At 33.3% G+C, this 26,267-nt stretch overlaps 1 protein-coding gene across 4 annotated transcripts in view; it reads left to right on the top strand.

The window, feature by feature from the left end:
* Positions 1-26,267, top strand: part of DMXL2 (Dmx like 2) — a 148,926-nt gene that overhangs the window by 95,874 nt on the left and 26,785 nt on the right. For all 4 annotated transcript variants that reach the window (XM_076004366.1, XM_076004365.1, XM_020285920.2 and 1 more), the window contains exons 17-26: positions 934-1,161; positions 2,730-4,409; positions 7,800-7,910; positions 10,964-11,133; positions 14,777-14,874; positions 15,322-15,487; positions 16,807-17,071; positions 21,438-22,525; positions 23,506-23,697; positions 25,376-25,452. In XM_076004366.1, coding sequence (XP_075860481.1) covers positions 934-1,161; positions 2,730-4,409; positions 7,800-7,910; positions 10,964-11,133; positions 14,777-14,874; positions 15,322-15,487; positions 16,807-17,071; positions 21,438-22,525; positions 23,506-23,697; positions 25,376-25,452 — 4,075 coding nt within the window. The remainder of the gene's footprint in view (positions 1-933; positions 1,162-2,729; positions 4,410-7,799; positions 7,911-10,963; positions 11,134-14,776; positions 14,875-15,321; positions 15,488-16,806; positions 17,072-21,437; positions 22,526-23,505; positions 23,698-25,375; positions 25,453-26,267) is intronic.

The following is a 26,267-nucleotide window of genomic DNA, read 5'->3' as shown; positions in this document are numbered from 1 at the left end:
ATCTATTTCAGAAATACCTGGGCTGATTATTAAAAATGCAGATAACTAGGATCTACCCCAAATCACCTGAATTGGTGTCCCTCCTTAGGTTAGGCCTGGGAATTTGCATGTTAACAAATTCCTCAGGCTTGTAATATGTTTTAAAGTTTGTGAAAACACTGGACTTCGTAACTTAAGGTTTTTTTCTGTAATAGCTTTTATGTCTTGTGGTTTTTACTTGACAGTATTCCTGTGGTGGAATTGTTGACGCTAATAAAAAGTAAAACTGTTGTGTATATATACTGCATTTTCTTTATCCATTCATCCATTGATGGATGCTTAGATTGATTTCCTTGAGTAGTGTTGCAATACTAATATACTGATAAACTGATTTCCTTCCCTTTGGAGAAATATCCAGTAGTGAGATTGCTGGATTGTTTGGTATTTTTTAGTTTTTTGAGAGACCTGTTTTTCCATAGTGGTAATTTATACTCCTACTAACAGTGTATACGAGTTTTCTCTGTATCCTTACCTCCAAAGTACTTTTAAGAAGCCATGTGTTTGTTTGTTTATTTGTTTGAGACAGGGTCTCACTCTGTTGCCCAGGCTAGAGTGCCATGGCATCAGCCTAGCTCACAGCAACCTCAAACTCCTGGGCTTATGTGACCCTCCTGCCTCAGCCTCCCAAGTAGCTGGGACTACAGGCATGCACCACCATGCTAGGCTAATTTTTTCTATTTTTAGTAGAGATAGGGTCTAACTCTTGCGCAGGCTGGTCTTGAACTCCTGAGCTCAAGCTATCCTCCCACCTCTGCCTCTCAAGAGTGCTAGGATTACAGGTGTGAGCTACTGCACCAGGCCTATGTTTCTTAAGTGACAATAAAATAATATTCTAGCTCATATATATAGTGATGATAGTAATACATTTCATTATTTCATAATTTATTTTTAAAGCTAAGGCTTCAGAAGGTGTTTCATCTGAGAGTTTGCTTGTGGTCCCTGGGCAGAAGAATGTAGACTCTTCTCCAGAAACCTCTCCTAGTGTGAGCCCCATGCCACATTCTTCATCGATTGCCAATCTTCAAACTGCTAGTAAACTTATTCTGAGTTCTAGACTGGTATATAGCCAGCCTCTTGATCTCCCAGGAGCAGTTGAAGTAATAAGAGCAACACCTTCGGCAGGTAAGGTAACTTTAAGACTGGTCAGTCATAGCTCAGAGTGGTAAAATGGATGAACTCTTAGTGGATAAAACAGGTGAACTTTTCTGATGTATGTGCTATGTTGACATTGAGATAAAGATGTATTTTCTGGTAATGATAACATCTGTTTACAAACATGTCTTTGTTAGAAATAATTTCCTCTGGTAAATGTAATCAGCCTGACAGAATAGTGTAAATATTTTAATATGAAATGTCTTTTCTACACTTTGGAATACCTTGATAGTAAAATTTCAAAGAATAAATATGTATCATTTGTGAATCACTGAAGCTTTATTTTTTTTTTTTTAATTTGAAACTTGTGCTAATCATATCTTACTTTACTAAATACCTTTGAACAAGGGTTGGCATACTTTGGGGGAAAATGTAGCATAAAAGACTAGTGTGGCTGGCCTAGTATGATACTGACTTTAGCAAAGTGGATAAGATAATTTGGAGGGTAGGACTGGCAGCTATATTTAAAATGACCTGCCACTTATGGAATTCTAATTGGAGAGTTTCTAGAATAGTGTTTTTAGGGGACCAAAGTTGGAGTTTCCAGACAGTTCCAATTACTGGTAAATGTTATATGAGTATGGGTGTTCTTTTATTCATCCCTATGGCAGGTTTGCATTCACAGTTGTGGTAGATGCAGATCTTGGTCAGTTTTTGAATCTTTCAAAATATTTGAAAGGTTTGTGTTATGCTCAGAAAAGTTTATTGCAACTTATGTTAATGAATTATAGTTTACAGGGGTTTTATAAAATGCTTTCAAATGTCTTGATAATAACATTCTAAGGGAAGTAGTAACTGATCCCTATTAATAATATTTAGATGGAACAGGGTGAAATGGTTAAGTAGCTTCCCCACTGTTATGAGGTATTGATGGACTGAAACTTGAATATAGGTCTTCTGATATCAAATCTTAATCACTGTGTCCCCTTATCTTATAGTTGACAATAGATGGGCATAGTTAGTCTTTGGCAGTCAGGAATAAATATAAGGATTCTGGTTCAGTCTTAAGAAAGGATGAATTAAAGCTGGTGACAAGAGTGAAATCTATTGGTGTGTTTTGCTGTCTGAAAAAAATGTGATGGTAGGAGTATATCTGGGGTCTGGATTAGTTGAGGGAAGGTTAGGGGCATTTGAAGGGCAAATGATAATGATCATGTAAACATCTGTTATGAAAATTATATGGTATGAAAGTAGGGAGGCATATTATGGTGAAGGCATATATAAATTATGGCAGATAAAACATTTATTGATTAAGGATTGACTTGAGTTTTACTTTAATTAAATGTTTACCTCATTTAAATTTAATGATTAAAAACAAACCAAGTGATTATAGCATATTTTGATTTCACCAATGGCTATTGAAAACTTCTATAGATACTTTGGCTAATAGACATTTCATGTAGGATGCTAGTTAAGAGGAAGACTGCATAGTTACTCTAAAGAAGCTCGCAATGGCTTTGATCACATTCTAAAATTTGATTATTAGTATATTATTTTGTGGCTTTATTATTATAACTACCTGCTTTTTCTCTTTTAAGGGCATCTGAGTTCATCTTCAATTTATCCAGTGTGCCTTGCACCTTATTTAGTGGTTACAGCTTGTTCTGACAATAAAGTACGCTTCTGGAAATGTTGTATGGAAACCAACACAAAGTGTAATAAAAGTGATGAGAAAGAAATCTATCATTGGAGGAAATGGCCCTTGATGAATGATGAAGGAGAAGATAATAGCAGTACAGTGAGCATTGTGGGAAGACCAGTTGCTGTTAGCTGTTCATACACAGGTCGCCTTGCAGTAGCTTATAAGCAACCAATCCATCACAATGGTTTTGTTTCTAAGGAATTTTCCATGCATGTTTGTATATTTGAATGTGAATCTACAGGAGGATCAGAATGGGTTTTAGAACAAACAATTCATCTTGATGATTTGGTTAAGGTTGGGAGTGTACTTGATTCAAGGGTTAGCGTTGACAGTAATCTGTTTGTATATAGCAAATCAGATGCACTTTTGAGCAAGGATAGATATCTTATTCCGAATATCAAGCATTTAGTACATTTGGACTGGGTATCAAAAGAAGATGGCTCCCACATTCTCACAGTGGGGGTTGGTGCTAATATCTTCATGTATGGGAGGCTTTCAGGAATTGTGACTGAGCAAACGAACAGTAAGGATGGAGTAGCTGTTATTACTTTACCACTAGGTGGTAGTATCAAGCAAGGAGTTAGGTCAAGATGGGTTCTTCTTAGATCCATAGACCTGGTGTCTTCTGTTGATGGTACACCTTCACTGCCTGTTTCTCTCTCTTGGGTGAGAGATGGAATACTGGTGGTAGGAATGGACTGCGAAATGCATGTATATGCACAGTGGAAGCATGCTGTGAAATTTGGAGACCCTGAAAGTGATAGTCCTGATGCAGAAGAGGCAGCAATACAAGATCATTCGGCCTTTAAATCTAACATGCTAGCAAGAAAAAGTATTGTTGAAGGAACAGCTATTGCTGATGATATTTTTTGTTCACCAACTGTAGTTCAAGATGGTGGCTTATTTGAGGCCGCACATGTACTTTCCCCTACTCTTCCACAGTATCATCCAACTCAACTGTTAGAATTGATGGATTTAGGGAAGGTTCGAAGGGCTAAAGCCATTCTCTCTCATTTAGTAAAATGTATTGCAGGTGAAGTTGCAATAGTTAGAGATGCTGATGCTGGAGAAGGAAGTAAGCGACATCTTTCTCGAACCATTAGTGTAAGTGGCAGTACAGCAAAGGATACAGTCACCATAGGAAAAGACGGCACTCGAGATTATACTGAGATAGATTCTATCCCTCCACTACCACTATATGCCTTGCTTGCTGCAGATCAGGATACATCCTACAGAATTTCAGAAGAAAGTACAAAAATACCACAAAGCTATGATGATCATCCTGAAAGTCAACCAGAGGATCAATATTCAGAGCTGTTTCAAATCCAGGATATAACAACAGATGATATCGATTTAGAGCCAGAAAAGAGAGAACACAAATCAAAAGTAATAAATCTTTCTCAGTATGGACCAGCTTACTTTGGCCAAGAACATGCTAGGGTACTTTCAAGTCATCTTATGCACTCAAGTCTACCAGGCCTTACCCGTTTAGAGCAGATGTTCCTTGTAGCTTTGGCTGATACAGTGGCTACCACCAGTACAGAGCTTGATGAAAACAGAGATAAGAGTTACTCAGGTAAATATTCTCACTAAAAATTTATAAAATTATTAATTGAAATTAATGATTATTTTGTATTATCTGTATGATGACTTGCTTATTGAATTGCAGTCTTACATTCAGACTCTGCAGGGAGAAGACCTCCCTAAGAGATAATTACTGTTACGTAATATGCTTAGGTGAAAAAGAAAAGACAGTTGAGGAAGACATATGATTTCATGGATTTGTGATCTCTTTGTGCATTCTCACCTGTGTTTTTACACTGAAACCTTTGTATGATTTGGGATATATAGTCTCTTGTTTTTTCAAACAGATTGATCCCCATGGTTTTATTTTTTTCTTTGATAATAATGGCCAATTTGTTAATTTTACTATAGAATCATGAGTCTTATAGGGACATTATAGGCTCACCTTGTTCATGATCCCATTTCTAGTCATAAATAACTTTTTACAGTTAACTAATTTTCTCCAAAAAGTCTCTTGAGAAAAAGGTTTCCATATATCTAATGTCATATATGTCTTGACATTTTCTAGTTACGGAATGAATTTGGCATAACTCATAATTTATTCTGTAACTAGAAAATTTGGGGCTGCCTCCTGAAAGTAGTTTCCATTCTCTTTTATGCAGATAGTTGAAGGTATTGATTGTATATGATGGCATGAGTAAAGGAAATGGAAAATTATTGATCATTCATTCATTCGATAAATATTGTGGAGGAGTGAAGAATTGCTATGTGCCAGGCACTTGATGTACTTTATCATGTTTAATTATCACAGCAATCTTCTAGTAGGTAGCTGCTATTATATTTAATTTTATAGATGAAGACTCTGATCTTTAGGAAATTAAGCAACTCTTTGAAGATCACATATGCATTAAGTGGCAGAACTGGGTTCATATGTGATACAGTGTTGTCTGTAAGCCTCTGCTTTTTAAATTATTTCATAAGATTTTGGGAAAAAAGACTGTTCCCCAAAGCCAGCTGAAAAATATCTATTCATATAGGTTTACATCTTTATAATATATCCAAAGTTTTTCTGTTTTGCAGATTAAAATAACTAGGGACCTTAGAGAGTTTTTGCCTGTGACCTATTTTCTAACTGTTAATTGAGAGAAAAAAAAAACAGACTTAGTCATTACGAAATCGTGTGCAGTAGAGCGAGACTTTTTTTCCCCCTAGAATAGCCTTAAGCTTTTGTTGCATACTTAGTATATATTAGTTTTTACTCTGGGACATTAAGAAAGTAGGCATACCATAATTCATGAAAAAGAGTTTATACTTTCTGATACAAAACTATATTGTTGGCTAAGCAATATAGAAGCTTACCCTGGTCAAATTGGACATTCATGAGGTAATAAGGCAAGGAATGTCTCCATTTTACAGGTGCGAAACTGAAGCTCAGAGTAAATCAGTTGCACATCTCAGTAAATGGAATGTAGGTACCGTGTTTCCCTGAAAATAAGACCTACCCACAAAATAAGCCCTAGTAGTATTTCTAAGCATTTGCTCAATATAAGCCCTACCCAAAAATAAGACCTAGTGATGGGTGTGGCTATGCAGCGTATCTGCACAACCCATGCATATCATCTTGGAGCGGTACAGAGTGGTAAAGAAGATAAGTAGCCCTTCTCATCTGCCCCATGAGAGCTCTATTGCTCGACATGAGAGATTGGGGCCAATGGTTATAAAGGAAATAGAGTCGCAAGAAATTCAGGATGGAATTCAGAGTTTAGAGAGTTATGATGATGTTCCAGAAGATGACTTAACTATATTTGAATAAATGTAGATTGTTGTACTGTACTTAAAAAAATAACACATCTCCTGAAAATAAGCCCTAGGGTGTCTTCTTGAAGAAAAATAAATATAAGACCCTGTCTTATTTTCGGGGAAACACGGTAAATGAATTCTTCCATTTGTTCAAGTGAGACGACTTATAATCATTCTTGACTCTGCTTTCTCTCATACCCTAATGTTTCGTCCATTGGCAAATGCCATCAGTTCTATTATATCCAGAATCCAATCAATTCTCTTCACCTCTGTGATTAATACTCTGGTACAAGTCACTGTCATCTCCTAACTGCTTCATCTTGATACCTCAGTCTGTCCTTCATTTAGGAGGCAGTGATTCTTTTCATATAAAATCACATTAAATTTCTCCTCTGTTCAACATACACCAGTGGTTTCCCATCTCACTTTAGAATAAAAATCAAGATCCTTAACAGTGGTCTAAAAGGCCCCACATGATCTGTACTCATTTCTGCTCTACTACAATGCTCTTCTTCCAATTTATGCATGGCTCATTCACTTTTCACTTACCTCCTCAGATTTCTGCTGACATGTCATCTTATTGGAGAGTTCTTCCCATCCTTACTATATAAAATAGAATCCTCTTAATCCAGCACTGCCCAGTTGTCAATCCTGCTTTATTTTCCTCCATAGCATTATTTTCCACATATAATTTACTTGTTTATTGTTGTCTCTGCCTCCTAAAATGTAATAATGTCCATGAGAGTGAGACTTGACTTTATTCATTGCTAAATCCCCAGTACCTAACATGTGCCTCATATGTAGTAGATGCTTAATTTGTTGAATGAATACATGGATGAATGGAGATAGGTAATGAGAAATGGAATGGGGACTTGAACTTTGGCAATTTCACAAAATGTATTTCCTTATGGAAAATATTATTTGATTCTGCAGTCTTTGGATACTTCCCAAGTGTTGCTTATTGGGCTGGGTGCTGTCAATACTTTTGCATTGCTTTTATCCAGCAATGACAGTAGGTTTGATTAAACTTGCCATGCTTTCATATCTTTGTTCCACTTTCAGCTAAGTGGAATCAAATTTGTGTAAGTAAATTTGTGGAATCAAGGTTAAGGTTTAACTTAACCTTCTAATACTAACTAGCCTGGGGAATCAAATTTTAAATCTTTGATGGTATAGCTAACCAGCGTAGAAATTGTTACTGTTTAATTATGTAACGAATAATTTCACATTAGTTGTATAATTCCTGTCTTTAAATCTCATCTGAATTCTTGTAGGAAATATTTTTAAAAATCATATCTAACTCAGTCTAGTTAATATACTTTTTATTGGATTTCAAGATTTCTTTCCTTTTATTTATCGTGAGTAAATATAAATGCTATTATCATCTGTTCTAATAGGTAATTGTATTTTCCCAAATTATTTTTCATTTAGGATTTTTAGTATTCACATTTATTTTTTTTTTTGGAAAGATACGATTTTTTTGGTAAAGGTATTAAACTGTTCAGGAAGGAATACACTGAAAAATAGCTTATATATTTTATGTAAATTATCATTACTAAGTTTAATGTTTATTTTATAACTTATTGGTTTGTAGCCTCTTATATTCTTTTTTCCTTAAACATACTTTCTGTTTAAATTACAGGAAGAGACACCTTAGATGAGTGTGGTTTGAGATACTTGTTAGCTATGCGCCTGCATACATGCCTTTTGACTTCACTGCCTCCTTTATACCGAGTGCAGCTACTTCATCAAGGTATTCCACTCATTGTTTGAACCTGTGCACAACTTTTACTTAGTATTGAAGTGGTGGGTGTATTCTTGTCTGTGTGTAAGCATTAGGTGAGTCATTATATGCATACCTATCCCTGGCTTTAAGATATTCCTGTCACATAGTATTCACTTAGCATTCTTCTGTGTGTCCTTCAGCTCTGTTCTGCGACTTTTGCTCATTTGACTCAATTTCTTAGACTTTATTCATTAAAGTTATAGTAGTTTAGGGAGTAAACATGGTGTACCTGAGGTCGTAGCCCACAGCGGCCCTCTACAAAGTAGCCCTGAATTTCTTTCTGATGCCTTTTCTTTAAAAATTATGCAAATTGTGCTCTACATGTTATTTGTATTTATTTTAATATAAGCAATATGTTGTAGTAATTTTACCAACAAGTAAAGTTAATGTTTCAGAAAGATCTGCCATATTGATACAGTGGATTTGCATACTTCTAGCATACTGCCACACTTTGATTGAGACATAATGATTTATATCAGCCGCCTTACTTATATATTAAAAAATTGAAGCTATAGAATTTAAAGTGACCTGCCCAGGATATAGGACTATTTATTAGTAGAGTTGGAATTAGAATCCCAGTTCAGTGCCCATTTCATTAGACTATATTTCTTTCAAAACCAGCATCCGGGACACAGCTCCATAATATGTACATTAGTATTGCAGGACCTAGAATACCAGGCTTGATGGACTGTTACTGTTATCCATGGCACTTACTCTTTAATGTTCTTTGAAAACATGATTTTAAATAGCTATCTAATATTCTTTTATGAGTCTAAACTATATTTCATCTACCCAACCCTTTATTTTTGAAACATTTAGATTTTGCTGTTTTTTTCCCATTTGAATGAATAGCCTTATAACCTTGCACATAAATATTTATGTATATTTCTGATTATTTCCTCATATTGGTTTTCTAGTAGTGGAATTGCTGAGTCAAAAGGCATAAAAATTCTTCACTCTTGATGAGCATTGCCAAAATTCTCTTTAGAAAGACTGTGCTCGTTTACATTCCCAGAAATTTGATGATGCCAAAACTCAACCCACTGCCAACATTTGATAGTCATTTTAAACAATCTATGCTATTTGGATAGGTTTGAAAAATGGTATCTTGGTGTTCTTTTAAATTTTAGTTTTAAATAATGGTTAAGTGGTACAGAATCAATTAAAGACAATTTTGTACATTGCCTAGGGGAAATCTAAAACACTTCAAATTTCTAAAGTTTTGTCAAATTCCATTTTCCCTTTGACTACAGTTAAAACATTGGAGATGAGAAGTGACTGGTGTTATAGGTGATGGTCCTGGGAGCAATTTTCAGGGAAAAAGTTAAGTAGCCAGTACCTAGATAGAAAAGCTAAGAAGAGCAGAGATAAACTGCAAAGAATAGCCTGCCATTGGTAGGTAAACAAAAATAAGTGCCTGTTGGTGCCCCTGTTCTTTTTCTTCCCTGATAACTTTTTTCACTTCTAATATGTTTTCAAATACATTCACTGCTCTCCTCATCTTGTTTTCTGAACCTAATTCCTCTGATATGCCTGTGTGCATTTTTGTTAATTCTTAATCAGACCAAAATTTTAATTAACTTTAAGGGTATAGAAAGTAATATATCTTATATTGTTCTTTTATATTATAAATTTTATATTATAAAATTATACATTTTTATATTGCTATATGATAGTTTCTAAAGCAGAATATCAGTTAGTTGATGTAGTAATTTTTTCTTACATCAGATAGAAATTTAGTGAGAAAATCTGCCTTTTATGAAAAACTAAATTGATGTTATTAAATTTTGTCCAATTTTTTTCCTAAATTTATAGTGGCACTCAAGACTTGTTGCATTAGTGTTGTGGTACAATTTCAAACACAGTTGTATGTAAGCGTTAGCAGTGGGAAATTGAAAATATTTAAGATTATTCTTCAAAATGATCATGATAGTTTTTTCTTCTATACTTTCTAAAAAAATTATTGTGAAGCAATAATTATTAGAAGAGCTTTAAATTACATATCAAATCTATATAGTAGTTCAAAGTGAAAAAATTATGTATATTAATAATAATGTTGATACTTTAATATCATTGAGAAGTCTGTGTTACAATGTGACTATCATTTACCTCAGATATTTCTTCATTTCCTAAGTGGGTTCAAATACATGGTTGTTTGGACTAGTCTGGCTTCTTTCCAATACTTTTCAGGATCTTCCCAGCATTCCCAATGTCTATTACCATCTATTCTCTGTGGTTCACTTTCATCTTGTTTCTTTTTCACCTGCTCTAAGTGGAGTAGAGTGTTACCAGTAGTTAAACTGTTGATAAATCCATTTGTACTCACAAGTCCCATGGTGTCACTAAAGATTTTGTTGCCTCTAAACACAGCCTATATCCTTGTCAGTCTTCTCCTAGGGTCAAAAAACAGGTTTGCAGGATAGCATCAGTATTAAGCAGCTTTAAACTACTTATAGCCCCAGGCACTAAAGGCAGAGGAATGTACTTTGTGACTATAACTTATCACTGATATTCCCTGGATCTCTCATGAAGTTTAGAGCTTGCTTTGAAGTGATTTTAGCTCCATGCGGAGAGAAGAATGGGGCAGTTTTTAATATGCGATACGGAAGCATGTGGTCCTCAAGCAAGTGGCACTGGAATCAACACCCAAACACGTGGGCCAAGTGCTTTTAACTTGACTAAAATTTTCACTCTTGATAAATTTGGTGTGCACATGTGAATCACTCAGTATTCAAATATCTTTCTTTCCAGTGATTAAGTGTTAGCGTCTCTATTTTTGTGGGGGAAACAACAGCGAATATATTATTTGGAAAAAAGAGATTTGGGTTTTGTGTCCTGTTACTGATCTTGTATTCAGAAGCTTATAGTGTAAAATCCTGAATAATGACAACTTTCTTTCATTCATTCTTTGTGCTTGAAAATTCTTTACAAAATGAATGAATACGTGACTGCATGAAAGATTGTTTTTGTTCTTTTTTTGGTATAGTTACAAAGGTTATTATTTTGTATTTCCAATTTAGGTGTCTCTACATGCCATTTTGCCTGGGCTTTTCATTCTGAGGCTGAGGAAGAACTGATTAATATGATTCCAGCAATTCAGAGAGGGGACCCTCAGTGGTCTGAATTAAGAGCTATGGGAATAGGGTGGTGGGTAAGGAATATTAACACACTGCGAAGATGCATTGAAAAGGTAACTTTTCTTCTTTGGATTTTGAAGTTATATTTTAAAAAAGGTCTTTTCTTCAAAGAAGTTATTATCTTCCAGAAAACCTGTAGTGGAGAATAGGTTTGTATATCTTGAGAAATTAAGAATTTTTTTTTTTTTTTTTTTTATTGTTTAATCTTCCTCTTCTACTGGAGAGAATTTTTTTAATAAATTTTTTTGAGATTCCAAAAACTTGACCTTTATAAAATGTTCATGCACTATGATATCAATTGTTTATTGCTATATAGACTGAATTTATAATATAGCTATGGAATAGCAATATTATCTGTTACTATTTGAAGTGTGTCCTACTTTAAGAAAATAAAAAATCTAAATTTAGAAGTAAACTTAAGTTCTCATTCATTATTTACATTACATAGAAAAATAATTCTTTTTATATAAAGGCATGTCCTACTTTAAGAAAATACAAAAATCTAAATTTAGAAGTAAACTTAAGTTCTCATTCATTATTTACATTACATAGAAAAATCATTCTTTTTATATAAAGGAGTGTCCTACTTTAAGAAAATACAAAAATCTAAATTTAGACGTAAACTTAAGTTCTCATTCATTATTTGCATTACATAGAAAAATTATTCTATTTATATATAAAGGATTCTCTACATTACTAGTTTAATAAGTGGCAAATTTCCTTTGCATACTTTCAATATCATTCAATAAAAAGGTTTTTTTTTTACAGGGGGAGAGGAAATCAGTTTTATTTTAAAACTAATTACTTACATATTGCTTTGATTTGTGTGTACTTGAAGAATATATCTGTGGCAGCAAGTGAAATATGCTATAAATTTCTTTCTGATAGATTCCTTTTAGAAAAAATTTTCAATTTTGTATGTTAGTGGAAACTGAAAGTTCTTTCAGTGTTGCTGTTTACTGAGCACTTACTGTGTATCAGGTTTGGTGGCAATTGCTTTTCATAAATAATTTCATATAATATTTACAACCACGTGTTATCATCTCCATCTTACTTACACATGGTGGAACTAAGACTCAGAGAGGTTAGGGAACCAGTTCAGATTCCAGTCATTTATATTAATAAGTGTTAGGTTTAATCTGTGCCATTTCTATCAGGGTGAGGAAAATAGAATTCTCATTCATATTTTACTTTTAGTCCATTGAAATTTCCTGGAGTACAGTCAGTGGTACTGTATTTGTGAAGCATGCATCTATTTCTCCCAAGGATGCAGAGACCTTTCCTATGTTATTCTTCTACCGTAGTAGTTCCTCAATTTTAGTGTCAGAAGAATCACCTGGCAAAGTTACTTGAAATGCATATTCCCCATCCCTGCTTAGAGATTTTAATTTCTTAGGTTGGTAGTAGGGCTGAGGCTTCTTCATCTTTATTAGCATCCTATGATTCTGCTGTACCTGGTTCATAGATCACACTTTGAAATATGAGTATAAAAGTGTTATTTTTCTGCTACATGTAAGGCAGCCAACAGGATGTAAGCATTTCTGTTCTCAAAATAGGCACAAATGTAAGAAAGAATTCCCATATCAACTAAGAAATGTGGTTTCTGGTATAGGGAAAGTTAATTGTTATGGTATATAAATAGTACAGTATCTACATTAATTTTTTTTATATCCCCAAAGCAGTAGGAAAAAAGAAGACACATTTTATCAGAAATGTTTCTGCTCTATGTTACAAAGATCTCTTTACTTTCTTGTCAACATGTGTTTTGTCATTATAATTGATTATTTGTGATAGAAACACATGATTTATTTCCACAGGTAATTTATTTCTTAAATGTAAATCAAAGGGATATGTACACTTTTGCCTTGAAATATAATAAATCCTTAGCTTAATATGAATTAAAAAATCCTCTAAAAATGATTGACACTTGAAACACTAAGTTAAATGATGGAGGGCAGAGGAAATAATAAAAAAAGGGTGGGGAAATGGAAATAAAAGAGTATTGCAAGTAAAGCATTTCCATGATGCAATTTTAGGTATCTTTTCCCCTTTCTTCCACACCTCAGTAGCTTCCTGCTTTGCCATTAGTCAGTGTCAGCTAATAAAATATCCACTTTTTTTAAATTGTTATGCCTCTCAACTTAGTGATTTGCAGGGACTACCTCAGCATCTTTGAAAAATAAAATATAGTCTATATCAGGCGTCCTCAAACTACGGTATGCGGGCCTCTGGGTGTTTTTGCCGCCACTGCCTGTCCTGCTTAGCAGCCGACTTGTCCCGGGCCCACAGTGCGCACTCTCCAGTGGTCTGAGGGACAGTGAACTGGCCCCCTGTTTAAAAAGTTTGAGGACCCCTGGTCTATATGCTGCTGTGTTACGAACAACATAATTACATACAATGATAGTACTGGCTTAATAGTTTTTAAGTTTACACAAAGTTGATTGGCTCTGTATAAATTCAGCAACTTTGGTTATATGGCTCAAAGGATGTTATCAGTTATTATACATGGAGAATTATGTACTTATTAAAATGTTTTCTCATGGAACTACTAACAAAAGAACTAAAATTTGTAGGCCCTTCAAAATAAAGAAGCTTCAAGAACTTTGTTTAATTATATGCCAGAAAGAATGTGTCAATCCTTTATAATTGTCAAAAGCTTGATTGAAAAATACCAGAAAAGTATGTTTTTAAAAATATATGTTTAAAAAATACTGGAACAGTTATTTTTGTCTGTATTTTGTCTGTTTTAAAAATGTATATTTACATATATATGTGTATAGTTGATATTTATTCACAGATGTCTATATCAGTATTAGTTGAGAGAGCCTTCAATTATGAAATCACATATACCATAGATATTAGCTTTTTTTTCTTTTTTCTTTTTTGAGACAAAAGTGTCTTACTCTCTTGCCCAGGCTAGAGTGCTGTGGCGTCAGCCTAGCTCACAGCAACCGCAGACTCCTGGGCTCAAGCAATCCTCCTGCCTCAGCCTCCCCTGTAGCTGGGACTACAGGCATCCGCCACCATGCCCGGCTAATTTTATATATATATATATTTTTTTTTTTTTTTTTAGTTGGCCAATTAATTTATTTCTATTTTTAGTAGAGACGGGGTCTTGCTCTTGCTCAGGCTGGTTTTGAACTCCAGACCTTGAGCTATCCTCCCGCCTCAGCCTCCCAGAGTGCTAGGATTACAGGAGTGAGCCACCACGCCCAGCCAGCATTTTAACTTTTATTAAACATTAAGTAATATGTTATTTATTGAATGTTGAATTTTTGAGAAAAATATCTCATCTATTGAATATTCAGCCTTCTTTGTTGTTTCCTGTGTTAGTTTTATTACTACTATCTACATTCTAATACCTTTTCTATCCCTTACTGTGTGACCTTAGGCAATTCACTTAACCTCTCTGTCTCAATCACCTCATGGCTTGTGATTCAGTAAGATAAATGAAAGGTACTTACTACATGGTAAACAGTAAATGCTAGCTATAATTATTATTTTTATTGTAATTATTGGCAAGCAAATAAATGATTGTCTCCAGGAGCATGTATTATAAGCTACTGGAGATTGTGGAGCAGAATCAACTTTTCTTGTCTGCATAGTTTCTATTAGCCATAGAAAGCATTAATTGTTGATTAATTGATTGTAATTCTTTTGTCAAATAGTTAATTTAATAATTTCTTTGTCATTTAGGTTGCCAAAGCTTCTTTTCAAAGGAACAATGATGCCTTAGATGCTGCATTATTCTACCTTTCAATGAAGAAGAAAGCAGTAGTATGGGGTCTGTTTAGGTAAGTTGCCTCAACATTTAACATGATTTAATGAAGTGAAGATTGTGCTGCGGATCAGAAATCTAATGCTTTTGAAAATAATAAGGTGTATGAACTTGGTCAAATCAACTTATTCCTTTGTGACTCGGTTCCTTTATCTGCAAAAAATGGTTAAAATATCTTTTCAACTTAATCTAAAGGGTGGGACATTGTTAAAAAGTTGATGAAAGCACTCTGGGAAGTAAAAAATACTCTTACTTCCTATTTGTGTATACATAAGGCATTATAAGCTTTTTTTTTTATTAGAAGAAGTAAGGATAACTAACTTGATAACAAATACCTGTCAACTGAAGTTATTGTTTTTCTTTTAGATGTATATTTGAGTTTTTTTATTTTTATGCATTCTGTGAAGAATTAAAAATACTTTAAATTTGGTTTAACCACTGATGTTTGTGCTTGGGTTTCCAGGTCACAGCATGATGAAAAAATGACAACATTTTTCAGCCACAATTTTAATGAAGATAGGTGGCGTAAAGCTGCTTTGAAAAATGCTTTTTCTTTACTTGGAAAACAACGCTTTGAACAATCTGCTGCTTTTTTCTTGCTAGCTGGTTCATTGAAAGATGCCATAGAGGTATAAATAAGAAAACAATCTATAAAATACTTGTAAGGCAATTGAAAACCTGTAAAGGTCATAGAGGAGATTGTAATTTTTTGTCATATGTAAAGACAGAGAATAACTACAGAGGTTGCTGAACTTAAAATAATGGTGTTGTGGTAAATGAAAACATAAATAAATTCAAGGGAGAAACAAATGAAAATTTCATATATGGCACATTGCATTTCAAGATAATATGTAAAATGTATGAAAAAAAGTTGAGAAATGGTTTATGAATTTCTTCCTGATCATCTTATGATTCTGGATTATTTAAAGTACACAGGTCACAACCTCCTTATCCTGTGCAGAAAGGCAGAAAACGTTATATTCTTTTTCTTCTAAATGAAATTCATAGATAAGGAACTGAATTTGCAGTTTGTACTGTTTTGTAATATATTTTATCTTAGATATTGGAAAATGAATGTGAGGAAATAAAACTTTGTACTTTTTGATATATCATCCTGGCAGGTGATTATGAGAGTAGTTACAGATGTTTCTGTTTACTTATGATATCTTCCTCTTAGGTTACTTACTATCATTATAAACAATATAAACAGGTGAAGGAATAATAGAATTGGAAATAGTATATGATTTAAAAATAGGAAATATCCAACTAAGTGAAAGTACTTTAAATTTAGAGATAGTAATTTTTTCACAATTATCCCAGGCATATGAATTTTTTTAAATAACAAATGCTTATAATTTTAAAGTGGGGAGTTCAGCTTAGAAGATACTCAAGTGATGAGAAATGTTGATATACTGAGAGATGCTCATATTGCCTGAGTGACCTCAAATTCTCAAGATTAGCAGTTATATTAGAATATAGGCTCCCAGAGAGTATGAATACAATATGTGGCTTTATTTCTTGTTATTCGCTATGTAAATACAAGGTCTTTTTAAAATATTATTACTTATGTTTAAATGGAAGTATAGTTGGAAATTAAGGGGAACTTGTACAAATTCAAATGTCATAAGTGTTATCTAATTTAAAAATGAATGTTCTTAATTTAAATCGACCTAAGTCTGAGATGATACTAATATATTTTGTTTGATGCTTATTTTATAAGTGATCTTTCTAGGATTGAAGCTACTAAGTTCTAGTTTCTTACTCTTATTGCTATTCCTTAATTTCCCATCAGTCATTTAACTACCCTTCACTGTGTCAACCTTTGGACCCGCCTCCCCACCATAAGAATATAAATGGTAGATAATTTCAGGGTATTGCTGGGATACTTCATGTCTCCAAATAATTATCATTAAGTAAGATAAGTATTTTTTAATATTTAAATTTGCAGGTATGTCTTGAAAAAATGGAAGATATTCAGCTAGCCATGGTTATTGCCCGTTTATATGAATCTGAATTTGAGACTTCATCCACTTACATATCCATCCTAAATCAGAAGATTTTGGGTTGCCAAAAGGATGGCTCAGGGTTCAGTTGCAAAAGATTACATCCTGATCCTTTCCTGCGTAGTCTAGCCTATTGGGTAATGAAAGATTACACCCGAGCCTTGGACACATTACTGGAACAGACACCAAAGGAGGAGGATGAACATGAAGGTGGGACATTTTGTGGGTTTTTCTTTTTCTTTTTTAAAGGAATGTAATTTAAGAACTAATGTTCACTTAGATTTAAAAGAATCATTATCAGATTTACTTTTCAACTTTGGGAAACCATTATCAAAATTTCTTGTGTTGTGGAAGGATTATCCACTGTTTGTAATTGCATCTAGCATTTTTGATGTCATAATTTGGGTAGTACTAAGAAGGCTTGACACATGTGTTTTACTCTCACAGTTATATTTTAAGGTATATAAGATAGGATTACCATTCTGTTTTAATTGCATATATATTAAACAAGTATACAAAATGTTTGCCACATTCTACAGCTTTTTCCACATAATAATATAGCCATTTTTTTAAAGTAGAAATTTTGGGCCAGGTGCAGTAGTTTATGCCTGTAATCCTAGCACTGTAGGAAGCTGAGGTGGAAGGATTGCTTGAGGCCAACATAGCAAAACCCTGTCTCTACAAAAAATAGAAAAAATTAGCCAGGTGTGGTGTTGTGCATCTGTAGTCTCAACTACTGAGAAGGCTGAGGCAGGAGGATCACTTGAACCCAGGAGTTTGTGGTTGCAGTGAGTTATGATAACATTACTGCACTCTAGCCTGGGCAACCAAGTGAGACCCTATCTCAAAAAAAACAAACAAACAAACAAAAAAAAACACCATGAAATTTTGGCTTTCACACATACTAGTTTGGTGCACGGACCTGAAAAAAAATTTATTCTTGTGTGGCAAATTTTCTATACTCTTAGTTATCCTAAATAATTTAGATTTTTCAGGCACCTGGAGGATATTTATCAGCATTGTTTGCAATAATAAAAAATGGAACATTTTAAGTTTTTGCCAATAGAATAACTTTTAATATAATCATACTACAGAAAATAGTATGCCATTGAAGAAATGAGGCTGATTGACATGTTAATATGTGCTGTATTATTAAATGAAAAAAGATGCAGAGCATTGTGATTCTTGTTGCATTTTATATGTATATGTTGTACACACATGCCCTCTGGTGTGCACACACACGTGCTCAAGTGTGCACACACAGGTTGTGTCTGTCTCTTACATTTCCTGGTTGTTTCCTTGAATAAAGCATGAGAAAGTAAATACTGGTTATTGGCCATAGACTACCTTTTGGGAATAAGAGTGAGGAGATGTAAGCTTTTCCTTTTCCTATTGTACTTTCTATAGTTATAATTTCTGGCCTTATATTTTTATTACTATTTATTTTAAATGTTAAAAGATGTTACATGAGTAAAGAGAGTAGGGCCCAAATTTTCTTTTCTTTTTTTTTTTTTTTACAAAGAAATATAATGTTTTCATAAATATTATTAAAATTTTTAAAGAAAAGGAAATAAAAAATCTTAAAAGAAAAAGAAGTATCTGAGTTATCCTGATAATTTTAATAAGATATGCAAATTTTTATGGAAGGAAGATTCTGTTTATTTTCTAATGTTTTCTAGGTCAATATTTAAAAATTTGTTGTTATGAGAAATTTTAAATATATTTAAAAGAGAGGATAATATAATGAAATCAGTGAATTCATTACCCAGTTTTAATAGTTATCAACTCATAACTGAACTTGTTTCATGTATACTCCCACCCATTCCACCCCTGTTCTCAACATAGATTAATTATGAAGCAGATTCTGACATATCATTTTACCTCTAAATATTTCAATATGTATCTCTAAAAAATAAAGACTCTTAGAACATACTCTATAGCTAATTGATCACAACCAGTTACAGATTTCTTTGTTCCTTCTCCAGTCCCACTGTTTTACATGAATAGCCTTAAAAAAAAAAAGCACATACCATTATAATAAAATTTTCTTGGTAATCATCAAATACACAGTCATTCAAATTTCTCTGGTTGTCCTATAAAATCTTATACAATTGATTAGGATCTAAATAAGGCCTATCTATGTATTGTGATTGGTTGAGGCATCTCTCTTGTTGACTTTAATGAATAGGTTCCTTCTTCCTTTTTGCTCTCTTTACAATATGTTTTTTAAAGAAGTCAGGTGGTTTTATCCTATAGTTTCTTGCATTTTGGATTTTGCTGATGGTATCCCTGTTCTTCAGTATGTTTAATATGTTCCTTAACATGTTTATTTTTTCCTGTGTTCTCTGTATTTCCTATAAATTGGTAATTAAGATTCTAGAGACTCTTAGCACATTTTTTGGCCAAAGTATTTTATAGGTGATGTGGAGTATTTCCTTCAGAGGATTTGTAATGTTGAGTTGTTTTGCGTTTTGTGGTATTAGCCATCAATGATCACTACCTAGATACTTTATTTCATTAGTGCTTACAAAATAATAAAATGCTAATTATGTCATTTTATCATTCTTTTCTGAGCTGGAATGTGTCTTTAGAGTGCAATTTCAGTTAGTGACTGTTTGATTACTCTGAGCTTCAGTCATCTATATAGTAAAGGGAGCCTAAATGCTTGACTCTTTATTTACTAGTTTCAAAATAATGGGTTGGTTTCTTGACATCCCATAAAGATGACCAATTAGCTTTTTTTTTAACACCTTGCCATCCTAGGAAAAAATATTTTTTCTTGGGGCTACAGTGTTTTATTATGAAAATAGAATGAAAACTTTGAAATAAAATGATCCTTTCTCATTTAATGAAAAATTTGTTATTTTTTATTGTTTTCTGTACGTGAGTTATATGCAACTTGAAAAATAGTTTTTGTGGCTGTCAAGGTGAAGAGTTGTGTGAGTTACATATACTCCACAAGGACCTGGGCTCAAAACTAATGTGAGTTAAATACAGCTCATGTGGCAGTTAGTGTGGTAAAGGTTATTTTGAATTCAGAGAGTTAGATAGATTTGCGTTTGAAACCTTTGCACTTTGTTTTCATGGATGGTCAGCTTGTCCCTCTGAAATAGGAACTTCTTCAAGTTCCTGAATTCTTTTGGCATTATTTCTTGATAGTTTTCTTGCTTTTTGATATTGCAAAATCTTTCAGTCTCATCTTGTACATTTCCTGCCCCAGACCAGGAAATGACCATTCCTCCAAAGAGTGCTTCCTTTTAGTGGGAAATAATATTTAAAGACTATAGTTAGGACACAGGGATCCTCTTTGCTGTTGATATGGTCATCATTTCTAGAGTATTTCAATGAATGGAGCTAGGAAATTTGTTCTTCTGGAGAATTTAGGAGTTTACACTGAAATTTCTAATTTACATACAGATTGTAGAGTTCTTAGATTTCAGATTTGTGCCTTATAATGAAAGGCTTGGATTCTCATGGCATTAACACAATTATTTGCTACTTATATACATATAATAATTTCAGAATAATAATACAAATATTTTGAATACTAACGTGATTACTAAGAACAGCTTAAACTTTTTTTTGCAGGTATTTTTGTTTTGTTTTTATGATATATTCTGCTAAGGATGTATAGTCAAATTACTTGTTTTAAAGTCACTTTTTGCAGTTCATCCCATAGTTGGTTATGCTACCAAGTTGATAGACAGATTTATTTAATTTTGCTTTTGCTTTTTGTAAAGTACTTTTTAAAATTCTTTTTCTTTTAAAATAATATAAAATGTTGACATGGTTTAAAATAAAATACATAAAACCAAGGTATTTTCAGAGAATTCTAGCTTCTTCCCATTTTACTCTCCCTTGTTAGTGAACCAAATATTTTTGGGTTTTTCTTCCCATTTACAAAAAGCAAATATGCATATAAGCAAATATGCATGAATATGTGTTTATATTCCCTCTCCACTTTCTTAAATAAAAGGTAGTCTATATGGAGTGATTCCCATCAGTATAGAGTGATGTCCAGAATACAGAGGAAAGTAAACCTTCTTTTACTCAGTGTATCTGGGATTTGACTTTATCCTGGATATCACTCTATAGTGATGGAAATCACTCCATGGCATATTGGGATTTTTAAAAATATCAGCTATATACTTTTTTTTTTGAGACAGAGTCTCGTTTTGTTGCCCAGGCTAGAGTGAGTGCCATGGCGTCAGCCTAGCTCACAGCAACCTCAAACTCCTGGGCTCCAGCGATCCTTCTGCCTCAGCCTCCCGAGTAGCTGGGACTACAGGCATGTGCCACCATGCCCGGCTAATTTTTTTATATATATATCAGTTGGCCAATTAATTTCTTTCTATTTATAGTAGAGACGGGGTCTTGCTCTTGCTCAGGCTGGTTTTGAACTCCTGACCTTGAGCAATCCGAGCTATATACTTTTAATGACTGCATGGATGTACCATAGTTTAACCTATCTTGAGTTAATATTTATATTTTATTTTTAAGAAATGCTGACATTCTTTTGTAATGTAAGTACAGAGTAACACAATTCTTTATTATTGTATCTGTTTGATTTCTATAGTTATCATCAAATCTTGTAACCCAGTGGTGTTTAGTTTTTACAACTACCTTCGAACTCATCCTTTGCTTATTCGAAGAAACCTTGCCTCCCCTGAAGGAACTTTGGCAACCTTAGGTCTCAAAACTGAGAAAAACTTTGTAGATAAAATTAACCTCATAGAAAGAAAATTATTCTTTACCACTGCAAATGCTCATTTTAAAGTTGGATGCCCTGTTTTAGCCTTAGAGGTACTCTCCAAAATTCCAAAAGTAACCAAAACATCTGCCTTACCTGCAAAAAAAGATCAGCCCCAGCCCGACTTTGTTTCTAAAAAGATGGATGATACACTGTCACAATCAAAAGCTCTGAATGATGGCAATGGAAGTTCCAATATTGATTGGTCAAATGTAACTTCGTCACAGTATGACTGGAGTCAGCCAATAGTAAAAGTTGACGAGGAACCTCTTAATCTTGATTGGGGTGAAGATCATGATAGTGCCTTAGATGAAGAGGAAGAAGATGCTGGTGGTTTAGTAATGAAAAGTACAGATGCCAGGGGAAAAGATAGACAAGAAGATCAGAAGTCCTTAGACCCTAATATGTTACTGACTCCTCAGGAAGAGGATTCCCATGAATGTGATACTGAAGTTGATGTGATTGCTGAACAACTAAAATTTAGAGCTTGTTTAAAGATCCTTATGACTGAACTAAGAACATTGGCAACAGGTTATGAAGTAGATGGAGGAAAACTCAGATTTCAACTCTATAACTGGCTTGAAAAGGAAATTGCTGCTTTGCATGATATATGTAATCATGAATCAGTTATTAAAGAATATTCCAGTAAAACATATGCCAAAGTAGAGAGTGATCTTCTAGATCATGAAGAAATGGTGGACAAACCAGACATTGGTTCCTATGAGCGCCACCAAATAGAGAGACGAAGATTGCAGGCTAAACGAGAACATGCAGAAAGACGGAAATTGTGGCTGCAGAAAAACCAAGATCTCCTGAGAGTGTTTCTTAGTTATTGTAGCCTTCATGGGGCCCAGGGTGGTGGTCTGGCCTCAGTAAGGATGGAACTCAAATTTTTACTACAAGAATCACAGCAGGTAGGAACAGCACTTTTGTTTTCAATCTTGGTTATTTCAGTGATTTCAGTAGCTCTTCCAGTTACAGCTATAAAGTTCTTTTTACTAGTTAATCTAAAGATGTTTATATTGTCTGTTTGTAGAAGGCAGATGTTTAGTCTGTGTGAGTCATCCTATTTTTTTGCCAACTTAAAATGAAAATGTTTATATAAATTAACACATCCTGTTTAAAGTAGATTTGATGTTTAACTTAATTTTGAAGAAGAAAGTATATATACTTCCCATATTAATAAATCACATCAAATAAGTAGGAAGTTTCAATAACAAGCCTGTGAATACATTGAAACTCCTTTTTATATTAAAATTTAAAATGAAAAACAAATCCAGATTGAACATAGTTGATTGCAAAATATAATGCAATTTTGAACATTTAAAATTATGAAAATATGCAAAATTCATGGGCAACACAACTAGGCATTTATACATTTTCCGTTATGTGGAGAATACTAAAAATTTCTCTACTTTTTATCCACATCAGATAAATGATTTAAACCAAATGTTTGCTTTGGAAAGTCTTAACTTAGGATCTCAGTAGTATAAAAAGCAATAATTTTTCAGTCTGTAAACAGTAGTCGTGTTTTTTCTCCTTTCCTTTTTTTTTTAAAATATGAACTTTTACCACATAAAAACAAAACCAAAAAACCCATACAAACCAAAATCAGCAGCATACATGAGTCTTCTTAGACTAAAGTTTTTGTGATTAGAAGGCATAAAAGCTTGAGCGCATACTTGTGTCATGTGCATCTTTATATCTTCTGCATCCAGCACAGTACCTGGTACCTACTGGGTGCCGAATAAATTTCTGTAAAATGAGTGAATAAGTAATTGAACATATTGCTTTTACACAGTATTTATCACCAGTATTTTTACCTGTTAACAGCTGAGGTTTTTTTCTTTCATTTTGAACTACCTTGAAAAAAATAATTCACTGTCACCCACAGGAAACAACAGTAAAGCAGCTCCAGTCTCCACTACCATTGCCTACCACCCTACCTCTGCTTTCAGCAAGTATTGCTTCGACAAAAACAGTCATAGCTAATCCTGTATTGTACTTAAATAATCACATCCATGATATACTTTATACTATTGTTCAGATGAAAACACCACCTCATCCCAGTATTGAAGATGTGAAGGTAATGTAAAGCTTATGATTGTTTGATATTGTACACACTGAGAAGGTAAATATGTTATACTTGTCTTCTAATTTGAACTTAGAGAAAATATGTTAAAGTGCTGTTAGGTGCTACCTTTCTCCTTCCCGATGAGTCAGTTCAAAACTGTTTGTCCAATGAATGTAATTTAAAAATAAGCATTCCTCTTACTTCTGGAAAATTTATTGTCTTCTTTTAAGATAGGTAATAAAACTAATTTTCTGGAAAGTATTCTTGCCACTTAATATTCATTTAGACCTTCTATTCCCCTTAAATGAACTTTTAAGTTAGAAATGTTTATGACTGTTTACATGCTAAGATAATATGATGATGTAAGTTGGGGAGTACTTGGGAGGGAGCCAGGATCGATCAGAAATGGTCCCAGAGAAAGTACCCTTATTACTGTTTCCTTGATGATTGTGCTTATTGGAGGCTGTGCAATAATTAGAGGCAATCAGAGTTTTGGAAGAGTTAATACCCTAAATTAAACCTATACCCTATGCTGAGATATGAAAAATGGATACATTCCAAAAAGCACTAGGATCAGACTTCCAGTGTGCCAGCCTAAGTGTACTTGTGCTATGCTTTTTTCCAATTCTAGTGGCTGAGGCACATTTTAGGTCCCCAATATTCTAATTTTTTACTTGTTTTGTTTGACAGACAGGTTTTATCTCTGATAGTATATTTTTCTGAAGGCCTGCCCACATCAACCTATTAGGAACTTCTAATCCATAGTGTGAATTAATCTATGTCAGTATTTTAAGCAGGGATTTACTGGTCACATCAATCCATTAGAGACTTGTGATCTATATTTGTGCTTCTAATGCATGGTGTGGATTAATTGATATCAGTATTTTAACAGAGATTACTTAAATTGTTTCTTAGATGAATATGGAAATGTATATATGGATATGTATATAAATTCTAAGTAAACATTTCTAGTTCCTAGAAATTGAGATAAGACTTTCAAAGAGTAATCTGTATAAAGCTTCCAAAGAACATGAAACTATTTCTAAGGTACTTGTAAATTTTAAGATTTTATGAGTCCGAAAATATTGATTCAGTATGGCACTCCTGGTTGTAGTTTGTATATTACATGGATAAATTTTAAACTTTATAAAATTCTAAGACTATCCCTTCTCAATGAATAGCAGGTAAATTACTTGCTTTCTGGAAAATCAGCCATTTCATACAGTGATTGATATATTTACTAAACAGATTTAAGTCATTCATATTGATAAGGCTAAGTCTTTATTTTCATCAAAGGGAATTTTATAAGGCAAGCTTAAATAAAAGCTCTGAAAATTCTATACTTATTTTGGTTTTGCCTTTTTGAATATTATTATTTAAGCTAATTGTTAGTAGGCTAGGACAAGACCCAGTCATACCAACATTGGCACTTTGCTCAGGGCCTGGTAAATGGCAGGCTCACAGTAAGTAAATATTGATAAAGATGTGTCTGAAACAATCAGCTTTGTTGTGGGCATGCAAATAAAGACGGGTGAGAGTTATTTTAGAAGTTCTAAAGCAGAGTTAGTAGTTTCATATAGGATCTAGTCTTTTACTATTGCTAGTTTCCTGGGTATTTTCTGATTTTTAAGATATTGCTGTTATGTAGAAATGTTAGTATAAAATGTAATTGTGGCTGTTTTGGTTTTAGGTGCACACACTTCATTCACTAGCAGCATCACTTTCTGCATCAATTTACCAAGCATTATGTGACAGTCATAGCTACAGGTAAAAAAAAAAAAAAAAAAAATCACCCAAAATAGCATTAATACAACAAAAACGTTCCAGAGCTACATTAAATTTCTATTTCCTAGGTACTGAAAAAATCCCCAAATATGACTACCATGTATATTTTAATAGATGAGAGAGAATCAGAAATAGTTATTTGTTTACTTGTCACCTAGTAACAACAGAAAAATATAGACAGTGACAAATAATATATGTAAATTATCATCACCATCTTTTTTGTTTTCAAGAAAAAAGTTTACTGTCCAAAATAATTTCTAGTATGAAATTTTCTAATATTTTTCCTTAGGAACTGTTGCTTTTTGCATTAGATTAGCTTCTATTTGTTTCACTGGTTTGAGTTGAAAGAAAAAATACTTTTGAAAAATGAAAAAGTATATTCCTACATTCCTAAAATTGAATTATTAAAATTAATTTTATTTACCCATTCACGGATAATGTAAAAGTCTTTGGAAGTGATATCAATTAGAAGTAATGGTTTGAATTTTTCTAAAAGTCAAATTGCCTTCATCAATCTATGCTTTACATTTTAATGACTAGGGCAATCAATATAATTAGTAAGATAATGAATCACTTGGAAAGATGGCCTAGATTTAAATGAATTATGTTAATAAATAAAAAGTTTGTAATAGATTCACGTGAAATTTACATTAAATATGTGTAGCTTTTTAAATTTTTTTTGTAAATTTAGCAGCCTTTTGTGGGAACATTTGATATTGAATAAGGACTTACTCTCTCAAAATGGCCTATACTCTGATTTTAACCTAATTAGGCCATATCTAAATAACTCCAAAGAT

The sequence above is a fragment of the Microcebus murinus genome, chromosome 6 (genome assembly GCF_040939455.1).
Source record: "Microcebus murinus isolate Inina chromosome 6, M.murinus_Inina_mat1.0, whole genome shotgun sequence".
Classification (NCBI taxonomy): domain Eukaryota; kingdom Metazoa; phylum Chordata; class Mammalia; order Primates; family Cheirogaleidae; genus Microcebus; species Microcebus murinus.
The sequence above is the reverse complement of the archived record's forward strand: the minus strand, read 5'-3'. Positions and strand labels throughout refer to the sequence as shown.